Genomic DNA, 11,945 nt, shown 5'->3' on the forward strand with positions numbered 1-11,945 from the left:
CGCCCCGCGGGGCACCCACATTGCGCGATTACGCGTGTCTGAACAGACCTTTAAAGCCACGTCGCGCTGTCGAATGCCGTTCGTTGTGATAAGCGCCGTAAAATAACACTTGTATGTAATCAGATTGGTCTCTCTCGCTGGACCAATGAGAAGCTACCACGATTTAAGCTTTGCAGGCGTACTCGCTCGGTACTCAGATGATCGTGTAACGTCTGCTAGGATGGCAGGGTTAAAATTAAATTGGATGTTATTAGTAAATTTAACAATATGCATTGTATTATCGATAGCTGGGTAAGTGAGGACAGTATTTCCTTTCGTGGCGCATTATGCACGACAGCCTTTTCCGAACGTTTTACTAGACGGCGAGTCTCATTAACCTGTCCCCTCATCCGTCCACTTGTCAGTTGAATTTGTATATTGAGTCACAGAGATTTGTACAACAATTCCCGAAATTGAACATAAAGATGCAAATATATACGAGAAATTCTCTCATCCTTTTAATTTTATCAACTTTGGAAATTGTTACAGTTCGTTTGGTATATGTGTCTTTAGCTTGATAGGATTTCTTCTTAATTAAATAACGATTAATGTCTATTATGCGAAAGCAATGAAGTTTGTGCCAATTATTATTTCCTTTCTTTTCGCAGAAGAGATTTTTATAGCATATTAGGTTTATCACGTAGCGCTAGTACACACGCAATTAAGAAGGCTTACAGACGACTAGCAAAGGAACTGCATCCCGATAAGAATAAAGATGACCCAGATTCCTCACAAAAGTTTCAAGACCTGGGTGCGGCGTACGAAGTTCTGTCAGACCCCGAGAAGAGAGAAATGTACGACAAGTGTGGGGAGGAATGCTTGAAGAAAGACGGCATGATGAACAATAATATGGATCCTTTCGCAAGTTTCTTTGGCGACATTAATTTCCATTTCGGTGGAGAATCTCAACAACAACAGCAAACTCCTAGAGGTTCAAACGTTGTGATGGACCTATATGTTACTTTAGAAGAATTGTATAGCGGAAATTTTATCGAGGTAAAATTTTCTCTTGCAACAAATAACATAATGTAACTTCTTCCTTTAAACTTAATTTTGCTACTATATATAGATTACGAGAAACAAGCCAGTTGTAAAGACGGCGAAAGGGACAAGGAAGTGTAATTGTAGGCAGGAGTTAGTTACTCGCAATTTAGGAAATGGTAGATTCCAAATGATGCAACAATCCGTATGTTCGGAGTGTCCAAATGTGAAGTTGGTCAATGAGGAACGTATATTGGAGGTAGAAGTCGAGCCAGGAATGGTAGATAATCAAGAAACTAAATTTACTGCAGAAGGCGAACCACACATCGATGGAGAACCAGGAGATTTGATAATAAAGTGAGTAGATATTTTTCTATATTTATACAAAAAAAAAGTAGAATTATTTAAGACGAAGATAATTTTTGGAGCTTCAAAATAAATTGGAATGAAATGAATTTTTATCATATAGAACTTTATGTCCAAGAAATTCGGATTGATAAATTTTACTAGAGACTATTATTGTGTTTTCTCCTGTATATGACAATGCCATTGTTTGTTTATTACCAAGATTAATATAACTCTATTATCGTGCGTACTAGTAATTTTAACTATCAATTAGCTGAATTTTGATCGAGTATACACGTGTTTAATTGATTTTTGAAATTATTTTTTTTTGAAACTCGGAAGAAAGAATTTATCGTAGTATTTTGATTTATTTTGAGATGTAAAATTATTTTCCTTTCTCTTAGTTTCAGTTCATCTTATATAAGCTTAATGCGGTTATATATTTACAATATAATCGTTTGTTGTAGGATACAAACTATACCTCATCCTATTTTCGAAAGAAAAGGCGACGATTTATATACAAATGTTACGATATCTTTGCAAGATGCCCTGTTAGGTTTCTCAGTAGAGATAAAACATTTAGATGGTCACATTGTGAATATCCAGAGGGACAAAATTACTAAACATGGCGCACGTATTCGGAAAAAGGGCGAGGGAATGCCTAATTACGACAATAACAATCTCCATGGCGCTTTATACGTTACTTTTGATATTGCATTCCCCGATAACGACTTTACAGACGAACAAAAAGAAGGTAAGTCAAAATATTCTATACCAATGTGCAAAATTTTATAACATATTGTTGCATATTATTAAAAAAAAAATGATCCTATTTATTTCAGATATAAAAAAATTACTGCAGCAAAGTTCTGCGAATCGAATATACAATGGTATAAATGGCAATTAAATATTTAAATGCAGTATATGTACAAAGTGAGCGCGAAGTGTGTTATGGTTGAAATGTACGTCATGACATTGTACGTTTGTATTAAGAGCGATATTCTTCCATCCTTACTAAAGAATACCAAGGGGGGTTGGTATCCAGTTGATCGTACCGGATACAATAATTAAGTACCTACACATGTAATTTTCTATACAAACTCATGAATTCGTCAAATATGTTTTATTTAGATCCAAAAGACTGGTTAAACCTAAGTCTTGTTGCTAATTATTTAAATTAATATCTGGTTCTCGTTGCCAATTTCTTTTTGAACGTCAAAAGTAATTAAGCAATTTATTTAATAACTTAAGTTATATTGCGTTTGGCTCAATCACACGCATAATATGGGAGAGATTGATGTGTGTGGATAGATTTTGCATTTAATATCGCGAGATAAAAAAAGACCACGTATAAATTAACAAATTATTAATGATCGGCCACGTTTATATTATTATTAACAATATTAATAACGTAAAGTTGGCAAGTATCTCACATTGGCACATCTTGAGATTTCTTTGCGGTTGCAAAAAAGTTTTCAACATCAATAAATATATAACGAATATAGTACCATAATAAGATTAATAAACATACATTTGTAGCCAATTTTTTAATTCAAATATATCTATGTATTTTAAGTGGCAATATCTTATATGTGTAATTTATTATGTAGCGTAACTATAATCTATTATTACAAAAAAAAGCATGTTATTCTTTCTCTGTTTAGAAATCCGAAAGAATAATCAGAAATAAATACATAAGCTATAGAATATGTTCTAATGTTTCATGAAACATATTGTCAGAGAAAATAGGCTATTTTGCCCATTTTCCGGTATAAAAAGTTTGCAGAAACACGTTAAAGATAATAATTGCAGTGATGAAACGCGCGAGTACGCGATAACTTAATTAAATTAATTTTATTATTTATTCAGCCGCGACTGTGAAAGAATGGTTCGATGAAATATACCCATGAAAAATAGTAAAATATCTTTTTTATTTGTACAGAGGAGTCGGCGGATTGCAATAGTCACTCAATTGATCGCCGATCGCCGTAATGTGTCATTACATATCAAGTTTACAGATATCCAAAGTTTATTGGTTTAGCCTTAAGAACTGACGAGACAGTCCGCGTGACAAGTATAAGTGATTTTTATACAAATAATAGTGGACGAAATATATTTTCTTATCGAGTGCAAAGCAGTTTTGCTCGACGTGATGTCACGCGAGCAAACAAGCAAGTGAACGAAGAAGAGAGAAACACGCGCATTAAGAAAGAGCCGCAAAGCGAGCTCTTAGACAGCTCTACATCGCGGAGGTAGTCTACCTTGGAAAATAAAAAAGTCGTTTTTTTTTCTATGTAATTTTAAAGTTTGAAGTTCTCAAAATATAAAGTTTTCAGTCTCGAGTCTAAAATTACAAGTCAATCTTCGAAAAGTTAGTGAAATTACACCGCGCGGATAGAGTTTTACAATTTTGTTTCTCATAAGTTTTACTATCACGAAGTACTCTGCGAGTTCTATCTATATGAAGCAAAGTGATAAAAATATAACTATTTGCAAAGGAAAAAAAATTAGACACATTGTTACAAATTGTTTTCTTCGATAATGGAATGAGATAATGTCTTTGTCACTTATAGAATCGTTCTTTTTTATCTAATTTCTGTTGAAGAAAATGCGAAATTTTTATTGAAAATTGCCAAATATATATCTATTAAAAAAAAGAAGCGTTTATAGATATCGTATATATATATATATTAAATTTTACAATTTCTTTATTTAAGAAATTAATTATTTTGCCAAACATTCGAGACCTCAAATAAACATTTCTTTTTTTCCTTTTTTTTTCTGCACGAGAGATATTTCGCACTATCGTCGTATTATTCTAATATTCGCAATACAATTCAGGTGAGAGCGGCTGCCACGAGTAGTGGGGGTAGAGGAGCGGTATCGAGGCGTGCTGACGTCACGCATACCGAGCGCGCACCGTGCCTAGTCACTTGTAGCCCCCACTTCGTCCCTACCAATCGTGTTGACGAGAGGCCGTTAGCCGCGGCGCGGCGCCCGCGACCCGCGCTACATTTATTCTCGATTCTCATCCATATTATATATATCAGTCAGTAATTTTTCCGTTGCCGTGTAACTAAGTACGCGCCGCGTCGCAAGATTAATGCCGGGAGTGTCGTGCGAAGTGTTGAAAGTATCGCGGAGATCGCGCTATCATAAGCGTCGATATCGGTCGATTTTCGTGAACGTCGCGAATGCGACTGACGCGACGCGCGACGCGACGCCACGGTTGCCTTTTGGCGAGTCCGCGAGTGAAGTTGGCCGTGCGATTTACGAAATTCCGCCATGTTCGTCTACCTGCGAACGATTAATGCCGGGAGTGTCGTGCAAAGTGTCGAAAATATCGCGCGATCTTATCGTCGATTTTCGTGAAGTGAGTGAGCGAGTGAGTGCGCCAACCGGCCAACGGACCAACACGCTGCAACGGAGTAACGGAGAAGGACCTGGCGAATCGTGGAGAGGAGGAGGACGAGGCCTGGGGAGGCATCGGGCCCCGACGGAGCAACCTTGGGGTAAGTGTTATTTCTTATTTTTAAAATTAATAGTTCTTTTCTATTTATTCGCGTCGATTTATCTCGGATAAGCAAGAAATAATTTGAGAATCCGAAATTTTATCTAAAATTTCACAATAGTTTATTCTCATAAAGGTTTTTCTCAGGAAAAAAAAAAATAAGTAAATTATATAAATAAAGGAAAAAAGGCCGGTAATCGAGCAGTTATTAGGTGTTAAATCATGTAATTAATTAATGTATACAAAAGGCGAAACGCGTTTCGACTACACATGTGTACATTAATTAATTACATGATTTAACACCTTACCGGCCTTTTTTCCTTTATTTTTATATTTAGACGAGCGTGATTATTAATTTTAAGTAAATTATATATTAGTAAATCTAATTAAAAAACGGCTTAGACGTGTGTAAAAATTATTTTTTGAAACATTGATTATTTTGAGCGTCTATTTAATATGAATCTTTCATTTTTGTGTTACAGAATCATCGGAGCTACGTGGCTGACTAACTCCGCCCGTTGCGCATCGGTCGGTGAGTGACTTTTTTTTTATAATGGGGTGATGAATATGTGACACGTTATTCAACTATATAGTAGAAATATCTGGCGTTGCCGTATTTATAATAGCAAACGCGAAGAAAACTCGAAGACGAGACGGATCGTTAAGATTTCGCAAGAAAACTTCAGAATCTCGTCGAGATGAGGGTTGATACCGCAATAATACTGCCGGACTGTCGGGCTGCGGAATGACTCACCCTTTCGAGGCTCTTCCTTCCTTTCTTTTTTTTTTTTTTTTTTACTAAATCTTAGCGCTCCGTGACAGAGATTCGCTGAATTTATGGGACTTTGGCTTTAGGAATGAGAAACTCGGCGAGGGATTAGCTTTCTCGAGCGTCTTTGGACTACGAACGAATTTTGTGACCGGGGGAAGATACATTTCCAGTAATTAGCCGCTCTCACGACTGCGAATTTATGTATAGGTGGCCATCTATTGAGAGATGGAGTCATTTGCCGATTTCGCGGCAAGATCTGATAAAAATCGTGACGTGCAGTTCGCTGCGTCGCGTCGTTGATCGCGACCGCGCATTGTATCGGAATTTTATTCGGGATGCAGCTCGTCGACGATGAGCGGGCTAGTGCAATATTGGGCCCCCCGTCTCCGTAATCAGGCTCGTAAAAGCGAGGTTTACGGCCGGCGAGCTTACGCAAAAACCCAATCATATATCCGCGTATAACGCGGCGGGAGAAAAATAGCGTCACGTAGCGAGCGCTCGAGGTGTCGCATAAAATTCCGGATCGACGACAGGGATTTTCGTCCGATCGAATGACTGAGTCGCGGATTTATATGTTACAACTTAATGGTGACAACGAAGCAAGCATCGATGGCTCACTCTTTATTGCTTTATTTCAATCAAGAGTTTCTGAGACGCGACGAGCGCGTGATTTATCTGCACGCGTTGTTGTGTTTATTATAAAATTGTTTTCAACACGTTCGAGCAGGGACCCGGACCGGATGAAAAAATATCGGTTCGATTCCGGTTTCGGTACATTAAAATACTTAATGAAGGTTTCGGTTTCTGTTTTGGTTTTTCAGCTAACAAAAGTATCGGTATTGCGCAAATTACAGTTTTTTCGGTTCCGGATTATTAAAATTTTTTAATTTGAAATTTGTATTAAATTAAATTATTTACATATTATCAGCTTTTTTTATTTATTTACTTTTAATACGTAATTATATATAGGATGATACGTGTATCAATAATTATGTGCGAAGCATTAATGGACTTTAATTTAAAATTATAGATCTATTTTTCACGCGTATATTTTGTATATTGACAATTAGTAGTCCTGAGCGATGAGGAGGGGAGGGGAAGTGGCTGACCACTTTTATTTACATTAATTACAAAAATGTAGGATTTGAATGATATATTTAATATTATAATGTGTTGTGTGTGTACAGCAGAGATTGATAATCGCATTGACAGACGCGCGTCGTAACTCGCTCGCTGTTTGGACTCGACTCCCTTTATGCTCCGCTCGCGGCCGCATAAATAAAAGATAAAACCGCTTATCGATATTCTTTATTTCGGATATTACATCTCGGCCATTCTGCATGGCATTCGCCCTCGAATGCTTAGGGCCTTGGCACATAGAAAAACTTAAGCAGTTAAACTTAAGCAGTAAGAAATCAACGGTATGGATTCGCTACCGCTTAAGGCTTGCCTTAAGTTCTTGACTGTGATTGGCTGATTTTCTTACTGCTTGAGTTTTACTGCTTAAGTTTTTCTATGTGCCAAGGCCCTTACTCTCTATTCGCTCTTACTGACTACTTTGACAGTCAGTCTCGTAGTCTTCTTCGACATTTTCTGATTCTACGTCGTGTAGCCACAGCTTCGTAGAATCAGCCGCTGTCGAAGTCTCCTGAGGAACGACATACCGATCGTTCCGCATTGTCTTAATTATACGGTATGGACCTAAAAACTTATTACAAAACTTACGGCCTGGGCCTAACTGCGTTCGCCTAATCGCGACAAGATCTCCTTCTTTATACACACACTTCTGCGCTTTCTTTCTTTTCTTATTAAAATTTCTTCAATTTTCCTCTTGAATTTCGGCTATCTTCTTTTTTGCCTCTATACGAATATTATCGCGTTCTTCTTCAAACATTTGTGCCCATTCGTTTTCGATCATTTCGCGTACGTGTGCGTCTTCTTTTAGGCGCATGTGTGTGTACCAAACGTTAACTGAAACGGTGTTTTCCCCGTACTCCTACTCGGTGTGGCATTTAGATATAATATTTTTGCGCAATCGTTAAGAACTTGAACCACGTCCCTGGCTCCGGAGCTGTCAATTTCGTTAAAAGTGGTATGAGTGTGCGGTTAATTCTTTCGACCTGCCCATTACCTCTAGGTATCCCCGTTGTTGTGAGGAGGTGCTGAATTCTTTCCTCATCGCGATACTCTTTAAACGCACTAGACGTATAATCCTCCGCGGGTTTCCAAATACATCGGACTGTTTTTGTAAACGGTTAAGCACCTCGGCGGTATCGGTAGCCCTGGTGGCGTATAACCGTACAAACTTGCTAAACGCGTCTATTATTATAAAAATATGTCGACAACTTTTTCTCGTGCTGGGCATCGGGCCCAGATGATCAACGTACGTATCTAGTGAAACGTCTCCTTTGCTAATTACATTTAAAAATCCTTCTTGTTTACCCTGCTTTTGTTCGGCTAAAATACAATTAATACAATTTGTTATTACCCTTTCGATCTTTGGTCTCATTCCTTTAGTCTTATTCCTTTAAACCAATAGTCTCTGCGGCAACAGTGCTTCTGTTTTGCTGACACCAAAGTGTCCTTGCTCACATGCGCTCGTCTAATCATCGCGGTTTATATCGTCTTAGGTACTTCTAACAACAAGTCATCGTTTTCGTCTCGATACAATAGATTATTTCGCATCGTGTAACCGTCTTGATTTACACGATGCAACACAAATAAAATATTTTATAAAATAATTTATTTAATAATTGTAGTTGTTCACCGATTAATTCCGATTATTATGATGTATATGTATATATATATATATAGCGGCATTAAAATATTAAATATGCAAACAATTAATTATATAATGTATATAATAAAAAGAGAAATTTACTCACCAGCCGTTGTTTGTTTCGTCGCGGTCGGTTGGCTCCGCCACTGCTCCAACACCACACGGCTGATCATATTCGCGATGTTGTCACTTACGACGTTCTATAGTCAATCTCGCACGGCACTTCTAAATTTCACAAACGCGATATACTTTCGCAAGCGCAAAGTACGATTATTCCGATCGAATGATTTCGATCGTGACGAGCGCGAAATAAAATTCTACGAGACGGTTTTGTCGAAAAAATTCGACGTTGCTTCGACGGGACGCCGGATATTTTTTCGAGAGAAGACGTCACGTTTTACGGCGCTGGTTTTGATTTCTTGCGCAGTCCTGTCTCTTCTCGTTTTCCCAATATTTGGCGAACACGAAGCAGTTCAGATTTTCTGTCGCTTGCGATCATTACATTTTATTTTTTCGAAAGAATATAATCCGACCCAAGTTTATGACCAATGGCAAAAGTGGTTTTCAAAAACTCAAATGATAACTTATAATACAAATCTACAATAACGTCATTTATCTAAATTATTCTAATAATTCTGTGAGGTCTCGGAAATATCGCTAATAGCTAATATATATCACTAATGTAAAATGTATATAAAATAAGTCAGTTGATACGATAAAGTCTCCATCGTTTCCAGAAACAGATCAATATATGATTCAAATGAATGCTACGCATCAAACTGGTTCGCAAATAGTATAATGAATTTTATATATGTCTAGTAAAACATTTAGCGTTCATGTACCACTACTATGATGTTACCCCCTTGAATCAGTTTTATCATTAAATTCCACTTTGGATGATATATCAGTTAATTAGAATCTCGACATTTATGTTTTAGTATCATTTTACAGATACGCTTATAATAGATTGCAAGTTTGAAATTTTTCACGATCTAATAAATAAAACTACGTATTAATTTACAATCATCCACAGTAGTATTTAAAGGGGTGAAACGTTTTGAAGACTCGACCGTTGAATTTGAGTCTAAGGATGAGAAATCAGTGATATTTATGGAGAAGAACAGTATGTTATATCAAAAGAATTGTTGTATGTACGTCACCAACAGTAACTATTTTAAGAATATATATTTTACACATGAGGGAAAAGAGTAAGTTATGACAAATGGATTAATGACGCGTAATGAGTTAATATTTATTTTAAAGTAGATTATGGCATTTAAAATTATCATGTGATCATTATTTGTTACGCTTTGTGAATCGCTTATTACCTTTTGTCAATTATGGCAGAAAGGATAAAAGGTTTATGGACATATTATAGTTATCTCATGAATCTCACGTGTTGGCGCTGAACGACTCTCCTTAAGAGTTCCAGGTGCAACGCAACGGTTGCTACAATTTTTTCACAATGTGTTTGTTCCGGAATAAGACGCTCACTAGTTGCAGCAATCGTTGCGTTGCACGTTGCACGGTCTAGTGAGTACTCGGCATAAGATGGCTAATATAGAATGGCTGGCATACCTACATATACAAGTATTGTTAGCGCCTAATCGCTGCACTTTGTTTGCTTTCGAAGGAATGTACGCGCTCGAGCTCGTGCACCTTCTGACATTGCAACACAATGTGTAGTGTGATGTATAGGTATTTCTCAGGGATCCTCGTGACCGATTTGCCGGAAAGAATCGCAAGTCTGTACACGGAAAAAAGAGATGTTGCTTCAATTAAATGTCGATATCACGGGCTGCCACGAGCACATGCAGTTAATTCAATTGGATATTATTGGATCAAATAATTTAAAAAATTTATTTGATGTTTTTGGTTCATTAATATTGATGTGTTGCATCAATAAATTTTATCTCAATAACACTGATGCTGTTGATACATCATTTTTTTTTCGTGTATATTTCCCTTATTACCCGTAGCATAGCGTGACCTTGCGATCTCGTAATATCAGGAATTGAGCGCTAGTCAAGCGAAAAAGCATTAGAACTCCTCAACGTAAATCGTGTAGATACTCTTCGAAAAGAAGCTGAAACTCTCTAATCAGAACTATCGAATTTTAAAGTAGGAGTGCCAGCTTTACACACCCGTCGGATTATATCTTTTCGCGAACTTTTAGAGCTATGTCAACGACAGGAAAAATAAAATGTAATGATTACAAGCGATCGGTTCCGATCGGTCAGATTCAGATGAAAGCACAGTAAATCTGAACTGCTTCGTGTTCGCCCCAAATACTGGGAAGAGCCCTGTTGAGCTGGCCCCTCTTGCAGAAATTAAAAAACAAATAGCGCAAAATTACAAGCTATTTATGACCTTTCATATCCCGCAGATTAAAATTTTTGAGCTCGTCACACTGAACAGGAATTTAATATTTTTTATGGAGGGGGGGCTGAGTCAACGTTTAAAAATAGATATTGAATTGATCTTTACGGCAGAATTAGGAGTTATTTATGAGCTTTCAAAGTGATATAGTTTCGATTTTTGATCTCATTCCTTTAACCCCGAAACAACCCTTTAATTGATTCAACTCAAGAGAAAAATGTTGAGAAAAATTTAAATCGTATCGCGGGTATAATTCGTATAGCGTATAAACTCTAAGAATAAACTCTTAAAATACGCGCATTTTGATTATTGAGCTACAATTCCTTCGCCAGAAAACCATCCCATCTTCCCGGCTTAAGAGAGAACTGTACTTAAAATGAATAAAATTAATTATTTTGCGACTAAATATCGTTTACTAATTTATGAGCTCGCAAAATACATGCATTTCGATTATTGAGCTGCAACCCCTTTGCAAGAAAACCACCCCATTTTCTCGGCTTAAGAGAGAACTGTACTTAAAATAAATAAAATTAATTATTTTGCGACTAAATATCATCGTTTTTCGGCTTAAGAGAGAACTGTACTTAAAACGAATAAAATTAATTATTTTGCGACTAAATATTGTTTACTAATTTCTAAATACTAAAATAAAAGAAAGAGTACTTCACTCTTGAGACTGTTAGGGATCGGGGGTAATTTTCCATCAAACGGCTGGGGTACAAAATATATTCATATTTTCATATTTTTGTGATACAAATTATCCTGAATCGAGTTTATAAGTAGCAATTCTGCTGATGAGAAAGAGTACTTTACTCTTGAGACTAATAGGACTGAGTTCTATTAGGAGCTGTTTTTGAAGCAGAAGGGATGAATATATTAAGTTTATTTGTATGGTACAAATTAGTACAATTTCAGTTCTTCAAATTTCTGTATTTAATTTTCTTTTTTCTTTTTTTTGTGGTCTTTCTAGCTTAATGCTAAGGCAGCACCGGCACGATTTTCTCCGAAATGGCACGGGATACAAAATTGTTATTAGTGCGGTACAAATTAGTACAAAATGGGTACTAAATATTCTGATAGGTCCGGTTTGATTCTGCCGATTTGGTCTTGCTAGCTTAGAAGAGGTATCGAAGTCGCAA

General features: G+C 36.8%; 2 protein-coding genes across 4 annotated transcripts in view; both read left to right on the forward strand.

Moving 5' to 3' along the window:
* The first annotated feature begins 138 nt into the window (after positions 1-138).
* On the forward strand, positions 139-2,947 carry Shv (DnaJ heat shock protein family member shriveled). Its single transcript, XM_077411393.1, has 5 exons — positions 139-291; positions 648-1,035; positions 1,109-1,377; positions 1,833-2,119; positions 2,208-2,947. Exons 1-5 carry the CDS (start codon positions 146-148, stop codon positions 2,270-2,272), a joined length of 1,155 nt encoding a protein of 384 aa, XP_077267519.1. The 5' UTR covers positions 139-145; the 3' UTR covers positions 2,273-2,947.
* Positions 2,948-3,100: 153 nt separating this feature from the next.
* The window catches only part of LOC143900272 (uncharacterized), a 227,408-nt gene continuing 218,563 nt past the window's right edge, over positions 3,101-11,945 (forward strand). For 2 of the 3 annotated variants that reach the window (XR_013257737.1, XR_013257736.1), the window contains exons 1-2: positions 3,101-4,877; positions 5,359-5,408. Coding sequence is in view for 1 of the 3 variants with exons in the window: in XM_077411416.1 (XP_077267542.1) it covers positions 4,469-4,877; positions 5,359-5,381 (432 nt within the window). In the remaining 2 variants the exon portion in view is untranslated. Of the gene's footprint in view, positions 4,878-5,358; positions 6,072-11,945 lie in introns of those variants that run through there. The other variant, XM_077411416.1, reaches the window with a different exon arrangement.

This window comes from Temnothorax americanus, unplaced genomic scaffold (genome assembly GCF_048541705.1).
Source record: "Temnothorax americanus isolate GAGA-0224 unplaced genomic scaffold, ASM4854170v1 Scaffold3, whole genome shotgun sequence".
Taxonomy (NCBI): Eukaryota; Metazoa; Arthropoda; class Insecta; order Hymenoptera; family Formicidae; genus Temnothorax; species Temnothorax americanus.

What these genes read in the sequence shown, in the direction of transcription:
- Shv (XM_077411393.1), top strand. Translation starts at nt 146, where the DNA reads ATGAGAAGCTACCACGATTTAAGCTTTGCAGGCGTACTCGCTCGGTAC. An exon ending in ATTGTATTATCGATAGCTGG is followed by an intron (nt 292 to 647) that starts GTAAGTGAGGAC and finishes TTCTTTTCGCAG; the next exon opens with AAGAGATTTTTATAGCATAT. An exon ending in ATAGCGGAAATTTTATCGAG is followed by an intron (nt 1,036 to 1,108) that starts GTAAAATTTTCT and finishes TACTATATATAG; the next exon opens with ATTACGAGAAACAAGCCAGT.